The 7,899-nt window shown below is 43.2% G+C and overlaps 1 protein-coding gene across 3 annotated transcripts in view; it reads right to left on the bottom strand.

Moving 5' to 3' along the window:
* NEDD1 (NEDD1 gamma-tubulin ring complex targeting factor) overlaps window positions 1-5,889 on the bottom strand; it is a 51,422-nt gene extending 45,533 nt beyond the window's left edge. The window contains exons 1-2 of one of the 3 annotated variants that reach the window (XM_006073554.3): window positions 5,736-5,889; window positions 3,411-3,554 (exon numbers count right to left, since the gene is read on the bottom strand). In XM_006073554.3, the coding sequence (XP_006073616.1) occupies window positions 3,411-3,546 (136 nt within the window). In that variant the 5' untranslated portion in view covers window positions 3,547-3,554; window positions 5,736-5,889. Of the gene's footprint in view, window positions 1-3,410; window positions 3,555-4,794; window positions 4,943-5,371; window positions 5,525-5,735 lie in introns of those variants that run through there. The other 2 variants (XM_006073555.3, XM_044941465.1) reach the window with 2 other exon arrangements.
* Between the last annotated feature and the right edge of the window lie 2,010 nt (window positions 5,890-7,899).

A 7,899-nucleotide genomic window follows, 5' to 3' on the forward strand; every position in this document is an offset into this window, starting at 1 on the left:
AATAATTTAAAATTAAATTTACCTTATTTCACATAAATAAGTGAAATAATCAGTAAACACAAAATAATGTAAGTATTTTAAAACTTACATGACTAAACACAATAATACAACCAAGAACAAGAGCCTGATTTTGAGAGTCAAAACAAAATATCAGAAGTTTAAACATACACTTTTAACATGCAAAGTCCAAACTGCATTACTTTAAGTGATTTGTAGAACATTTACAGACCATGGACTGTAATTTTATCATGACATATGATTCAAACAAAATCACTTCCACCTATCTAGATTTTACAGCATTGAGAAAAACAAATCATTTTCCCTTTCCTTGGCTTCTTCCTATGTTTACTATTACTCTTCTTTATAGAATATATTAAAGAAAGGACTGAAAGAAGATACTACAAAAGTATACTCAAGTTACTCCATTTATTTCTCATATAGTCTTAGAAGTCTTAAGAAAGTGAGGAGTGTTACCTGGAGGGCCAAAAAATAATAAACTGATTTAAAAAAAAAAAGAAAACTGATCTTCATGGCTGCTGTTGCTGCTGCTGCTAAGTCGCTTCAGTCGTGTCCGACTCTGTGCGACCCCGTAGACAGCAGCCCACCAGGCTCCCCCGTCCCTGGGATTCTCCAGGCAAGAACACTGGAGTGGGTTGCCATTTCCTTCTCCAATGCATGAAAGTGAAAAGTGAAAGTGAAGTCACTCAGTCATGTCCGACTCTTCACGACCCCATGGACTGCAGCCTACCAGGCTCCTCCGTCCATGGGATTTTCCAGGCAAGAGTACTGGAGTGGGGTGCCATCGCCTTCTCCGGATCTTCATGGCACCTCGCCATTAACTCTGTCCTTGGAATCCATGCTAAGGGGTCCCCAAATATCTGAGTCTGGGAATCCCTTGGTCTTCAGTAACTAACCTCTATGGAAGGCATCAAAGCCTCAATAGGAATAAAACTATACAAAGGTTTCCAGTGCACATGTACTTATACAAGAAAACTACAGAAATAAAACCAGTTTCCAAAACCCAAAGGACACCATCACATTGTCATAGTCACATCAATTTTGTTGCTAGACCTTTAAGTGGTTTATCAGTAAACGCCAACTCCTGATAAAACTCCTTGGAATAAAAAATAATCACTAAGAATTGGTACTTTTATGCAGTAAGTAATGGAAAATTAAGCTCTAAACATAATAAAAATCTAATAATAGAAGCAACATCACATATTTGTCACTCTCTTTAAACATTTCCCCCCACTATAGATCTGCAGAGGGCTTCAAAAACACAGTCCCCTCACATGAGTTTGATTAACAGGGAGCCAAAGTAACTTACTTTGCTACTTTAATACAAAATCAAGGAATGATAAGAGGAAAGTTTAATTCAATAAGAAAACTTGTCATTTTTGTTATATATATTTACAAGAATAATTAGACTGGGCATGAAAACTTTCTAATGTTTTTGTTCATGAATCATTCATATTTTAAAGCTTTGATATTTTTACTTTCATCAAGAAGCCGAATATTACTACTTTGATACTGATAAGATCAGACACATGTTCAAGCTTAATCTGTTGTTTAAGAAACACTGTATGAGTTCCACAAAAGAATGATTATCTCTACCATACCAAGAATACAGAATATTTTCATACAAAAGGTGGTAACAGTACTTTGTTTCCAGCAATGGTTCTCAACTGAGGATGACTCTGGCCCCTCACAGAATTGCTATGTGGCGATTCTGAAGATGCTCCGCAGCTGTCAGCACTGGGGCTACTGGTGTCTCACTGGTAGTGGTCAAGAAGGCTTCTAACCATCCTACAACGCACAGGGCAGCCTCCATGACAAAACATTATCTGGCCCAAAATGTTAGTAGTGAAATATTGAGAAATCCCTATTTATGAGTTCATTTGATCCACCAGGAACTTCCCTGGTAGTCCAGTGGTTAAGGGTCTGCCTTGCAGTGGAAGGGACATGGGTTTGATTCCTGGTCAGGGAACTAAGATCCAACATGCCACTGGGGAGCGCTACAAATAAAGAGCCTGCAGAGAGCCTGCACACCGCAATAAAAGATCACACATGACTCAACTAAGACTCAAAGAAGCCAAATAAACTTGGGCTTCCCAAGTGGCGCTAGTGGTAAAGAAACTGCCTGCCAATGCCGGAGACCTAAGAGATGTGGGTTCAATCCCATGGTTGGGAAGATTCCTTGGAGGAGGGCATAGCAACCCACACCAGTATTCTTGCCTGAAGAATCCCATGGACAGAGCAACCTGGTGGGCTACACTCCATAGGGTCGCAAAGAGTTGGACAAAATTGAAGCGACCTAGTACACAGAAATTTACTAAGACAGGAAGGGTACGAATCAGAAACATAAAAACCTTAGGAAAATTCAATCAAGATAATTTATCTTTTGGGGAAACAAGACTATTTTCAACACAGATACAATGGAAGAGAAATACAGGAAATACCTCAGTCACATGGAAATGTTCTACAATTTTTATCTCCTCCCTCAACTTTTGCTTTTGTCTTCAAGTTCTGTCTTGAATTTCCCAACTAGATCCACAAATACGCAAATGGAGAAGGCAATGGCACCCCACTCCAGTACTCTTGCCTGGAAAATCCCATGGACGGAGGAGCCTGGTAGGCTGCAGGCCGTGGGGCCGCTAAGAGTCGGACACGACTGAGCGACTTTACTTTCACTTTTCACTTTCATGCATTGGAGAAGAAAATGGCAACCCACTCCAGTGTTCTTGCCTGGAGAATCCCAGGGATGGGGCAGCCTGGTGGGCTGCCGTCTATGGGGTCACACAGAGTCAGACATGACTGAGGTGACTTAGCAGCAGATGCAAAACATCATTCCAGAACTTTCAGGATTATTTCCACCATTACCTACCTTATTCCATTTAATTCAATAATGAACTGTTGACACAAAACTCTATGGTCTGCATCTAGTAGCTAATATATATTTTTAATAGCAGTGCTTTTAAATGTAGTGGGTTGCAAATAAATTTTTTTAATGAAATCAATGGAGAATATCAGTTTTCAATCACATGATATGTCATTGTTTAGTCGCTAAGTCATGTCTGAATCTTTGCAACCCATGGACTATAGCCTGCCTGGCTCCTCTGTCCATGGGATTTCCCAAGCAAGAATACTGGAGTGGGTTGCCATTTCCTTCTCCAATGGATCTTCCTGATCCAGGCATTGAACCCATATTTCCTGCGTGGCAGGTGGATTCTTTAATACTGAGCCACCTGGAAAGCCCCTATCATATGACATATTGTTTATTAAATTCCTATTTCATTTTATCTTTCACAGCTATGCCAAATATATTTCTCATTATGGATCACACACAAAAGTTTCACTGCTACTGGATGTTTAACATAGTGGCTATTTTTGTTTTTTTAAAAAAAGGATACTATTGCTGCTCCAACACACTGAGCTGATAACATGTGGTGCGGTGTGTGGGTTGAATTTATCCACCAGTGTCATAGATGAAGCATCCCATATTTTAACATCATCTCCCGATGAAGCAAATCTGAGGTTTTCCTGCATGACTGCACCTATAAATTGTTGAAAACAACATGCTTTAAAAACAATTAATAGGTTTAAAACAAACAAAAAAAAAGAGTTAAAATGAGGCATCTTATCCAAAACAAGTGGCTCCACACTTTCACTTGTGTCCCAGAGACTGCGCTCACCACAAAGATGAGTTACTGGATGGATCTTCCTAAAATGTAAACTGGATCATAGTCTTAGCTGACCTTCCCAATGGCTCTCCACAGCAGTTACAATGAAATGTAGCCTCCTTAGTGAAACACTTAGGAGTGTTTCATAAATTGGCCTGATGTAACTTTCCTTTCTTCCTCGGGGCCACCAAACACACTGGCCTTCTTTCTCACCTCCAAGTGTTTCTGTTACCTCGTCTGCCAGGAATGACCTTTCCCAATTTCCCAGGGTCATCTCCTTCACATCATCCCAGTCTAAGCTCATGTTTCTTCCTCAGAAAGGCCTTCCCTGACCACCATGGCTAAACCCATTGTTCTAAACCCCATTCTCCTGTTGCACTTTTTCATGGCCCTTCCTGCTATCTGCAATTCTTATTCTCATAACATCTGTGGCCCTTGACTTGACCAAAACAAAGATCTCGAGGACAGGAATTTTTGTCTTGTCTTGTTAATTACCGGTCATCAAACATTCCTGGCACACAGTTGGTATTCAACAAATAACTGTTGGATAGGTAAATGCCTCATCTTGAAAAAAAAAAAGATATGATAAACTCTAGCACTCCTGCAGGTTAGAATCCCACCACTGCAGGTCTTCCAAATAACTCTAAAATTAGCAAATACAACCTGAGAAGATGTCACTAAGTCCCTATACCAACACCTGATCCACAATGCCTTCGCTTGTATTATCTATTCACAGTACACGGTTCGAATCTATAATTCCTACAAAGTAATTTCACAAACCCAGGCGGTCTAGAAGACAAAACACACATAGTAATGCATGATGGGTAAGAAAAAAAAAAAGGTCAAAAACAGCCTGGGAGAAAGGGGAAGGGAAGGGAAGGGTCTAAAAATATACCTTCACATCTTCCTGGTGTGGACAGTGTCAAGAGAGTGGCAGAGCATAAGTGATGTCACAGGTTCCCAAGTCATCAACAAAACATCACATTTGTAAGGATATTTCAGAGGACAATTTAGAGACGTAGTAAAATACAGGGCTCTTTCAACTCTCAAGAGACAGAAATTTTAATGTGTTTATAATGAGGCTGAAATTACGTTAACTAGAAAAGTCACTTACGTGATTCACTCTGCTTCATTCAGCAGATAAACACAGTTCTACTAACAGCCCTTAGTCATCTGTTGAAATGTAGACACAGTGTTTGGATTTGGTGGCTTAACATGTTATAACTTATGCCCTTTGGATTCCTCCTCAACAACAATGAAATGCTGGAAAAGCATCTGTAAACCCAGGAAACAACATTGAAAGATATCTTTACTGTAATCTTAGACCACACCTGTTGAGCGGTGTGATGTAGCGGAAAGATCACTTTAGTCCTGGCTCAGATGACCTGCCCCAGAGTTAGGTGACAGTCAGTTTGGCGGAGTCACTCAATGACTGTTTGCTCCTCTCAAAGGAGAGCGGGGAAAGGCCCATCAACCAGTGTTCTGAGAACTGAGCACACTTAAGGGCGCGGCGCATTAGCCGCAGAAAGAGGCTCCCATCAAAAGTGAGCTGTCAGGACACACGGCCGTAACACCATCAGCCTCGAGGCTACAAGAAACAACTCACTACACTGAGCTTAAGCAAAAGCTCTCCAACTTTCTTTCACCCAAAATGCATTTTACTCGCAGGAGTCTTGCTCAACTGGAGTTACCTTGTTAAATGCATTCGAGCGCCTGCTAAACGAGTCGAATTTGAGAGGTTTACAAAAAGGTAACGGGACTGCTAGCAAGCGCAAACTTTCCGGAGTCGGTGCAGCCCCCGGAGCCGCCCCCGACCTGCCCCAGTCGACCCGGGCCACCTCTCAGGCCCGACCGGAGGTGCGCGACCCCGGCCCGCGGCTCCTGGGCACTTCCGCGCCAACCCGGCCGCCGCGCCCCTGCCCGACCCGCTGAGTCGCGGGGAGCCCAGGGACCTCCGACCCGCCCCCTGAGGTGATCGGAGGGCGGGTTGGGAACCAGGAGAGGGCAAGTACGCGGCGGGCGGCGGGCCCTACCCCGGAACCTCCGGAACCTCACCTCTCAGCCGCCGTACACCGGGGGCCTCAGCGCGGCCCGCTCCGGCGCTAGGCTTCCGGCTCCCGCCTGAACTGTTAAACTTCGGCGGCCGGAAGTCCCGCCTCTGAGTGGCGTCACTAGAGAGGCGCTTCCCCAAGGAGGGGCTCAAGTTGACAAGGCAGGGCCAGGAACAGTGCTGGGCCTGGGTTCGAGTCCTGATCCAAGCGCCAGGGACGGAAGGGTGGGAACTGAGGGCCTGGGCGGCTCCTCTCTGCGCCAGGGAGGCGCTGGTGCCGCTGGCTGCTTCCGTTTTGACATCCATTTGTTCGCTGACCCTCTTGCATGCCAGGCCCTCGGCTAGACTGGGTTTACAGTGCTGAGTTTAGCCTGGGAATACAGGGGTTGGGTCAGCGCTCGTGGTCTCTAGCCAGGTGGAGCTACAATCCAGTATAAGGGGCAGACGATCATAAATAATTACATACTTAAATGAAAAGCGGAAACTCTTGAGAGTTGCCTCAGAGAAAAGGTATAAAATGTATGAAAGGGAAATGAACATGGATGTGAGTTTGGGAAAGGCTTCCCGAAAGAGGAAACCATGGAAAGCCAAGAATACCCGATACAATTTACAAACCAGGAGACACGATGAGAAAAGCTAAGAAATAATGGAAAGCATAAGTGTCTTGAGATATCAGACTTCAAAACCTGTGATTTTTTTTTTTTTTCCAAATCGTGCTGTGGGGTCAGGAACATTCCCATCTAGTTGGGAATTTTTTGGAAGGAGATGCTTCTCAGAGTGGAAAAAGTAGGTGAATTGAGCTTTCATATGCTCCTTATACCAGGGCCCTTTTCTTTTTAAAGCTCTACTGACAATTTTTGCTGAGAGTCCTTATAAAATATAGGGCATTTCTTCTACAAACAGTGTTATTATTCTTTCAGCACAAGTACATACTTGGATTGTGTTTTTGAACTAGGTACATAAGCCCTGGTTATTTGCACCAATATTGCAAATAACTGGAAAACTAATAAGTGTGGAGAAAACACTTTTTCAGAGCAGAAATTGAAGTCCTAAAAAAGCTGTAAAGATTGATAGGGAGCCTCAAAACGAAAAAGATAGGGAGCAGGAACTGCCTTAATTGTAGTGTACAGTTCTTGAGGTTATTAAATCAATTTTGAAAGGGATGGGAGCCAGAAAGTTGGGAGATAAAATAGGGTAAGAGTAGAGACAGGAAGGATAAGGGCAAATAGAAGAAAAGACAGCTAAATCTCTGAAAATGAAGACAGAAAAGTGAAGATTAGAATATATGAGACAATATATGATACATTAATATATAACTGATACAATGACATATATAATAATATTTATGGAGCACACACTTTGCTAAGCTCTATATGTATATGCATAAAGTATATATATATATGTGTGTTATATATAGTACAGTGTGTATAAAGTGTATATACATTATATATATGTGTGTATGTGTTATAATAGATTTAAGGCAGGAGGTGAAGGGGACGACAGAGGATGAGGTGGTTGGATGGTATCACCAACTCGATGGGCATGAGTTTGAGCAAGCTCCAGGAGTTGGTGATGGACAGGGAAGCCTGGCATGCTGCAGTCCATGCCATCGCAAAGAGTTGGACACGGCTGAGCAACTGAACTACTGAAACTCTTAGCACGATGCTCTTTATAATATACAAATCTGATCATATGACTACTCTACTTAAAACCTTTGGAATAAAGTCTAAACTCCTTTGCAGGTGGTGCTAGTAGTAAGTGTCCACCTGCCAGTGCAGGCGATATAAGAGATTCGGTTCGATCCCTGGTTCAGGAAGATCCTCTCGAGGAGGAAATGGCAACCCACTCCAGTATTCTTGCCTGGAAAATTCCTTGGACAGAGGAGCCTGGTGGGCTACAGTCCATGAGGTCACAAAGAGTCGGACACGACCGAGCGACTGAGCACTAGGCCCTTCGCTGCCTCATGCTGTTGTTTGCGGCTCCTCTCTGACTATCCGTTCAGCCTTACTGATCACATATGCTATGCATCACTTGTCCAGCCTTTGCCCTTGGAGAGGGCGTGTTAAAACACATCCCTCTGCCTCTCTCCAATTTGATCAAGTGGCAAAGACTGAGAAACTGTCCTCCCCTGCTGGCTTCTACCATGGCATGCTGGGCCTACCCTCATGG

This window comes from Bubalus bubalis, chromosome 4 (genome assembly GCF_019923935.1).
Source record: "Bubalus bubalis isolate 160015118507 breed Murrah chromosome 4, NDDB_SH_1, whole genome shotgun sequence".
In the NCBI taxonomy this organism is placed as follows: Eukaryota; Metazoa; Chordata; class Mammalia; order Artiodactyla; family Bovidae; genus Bubalus; species Bubalus bubalis.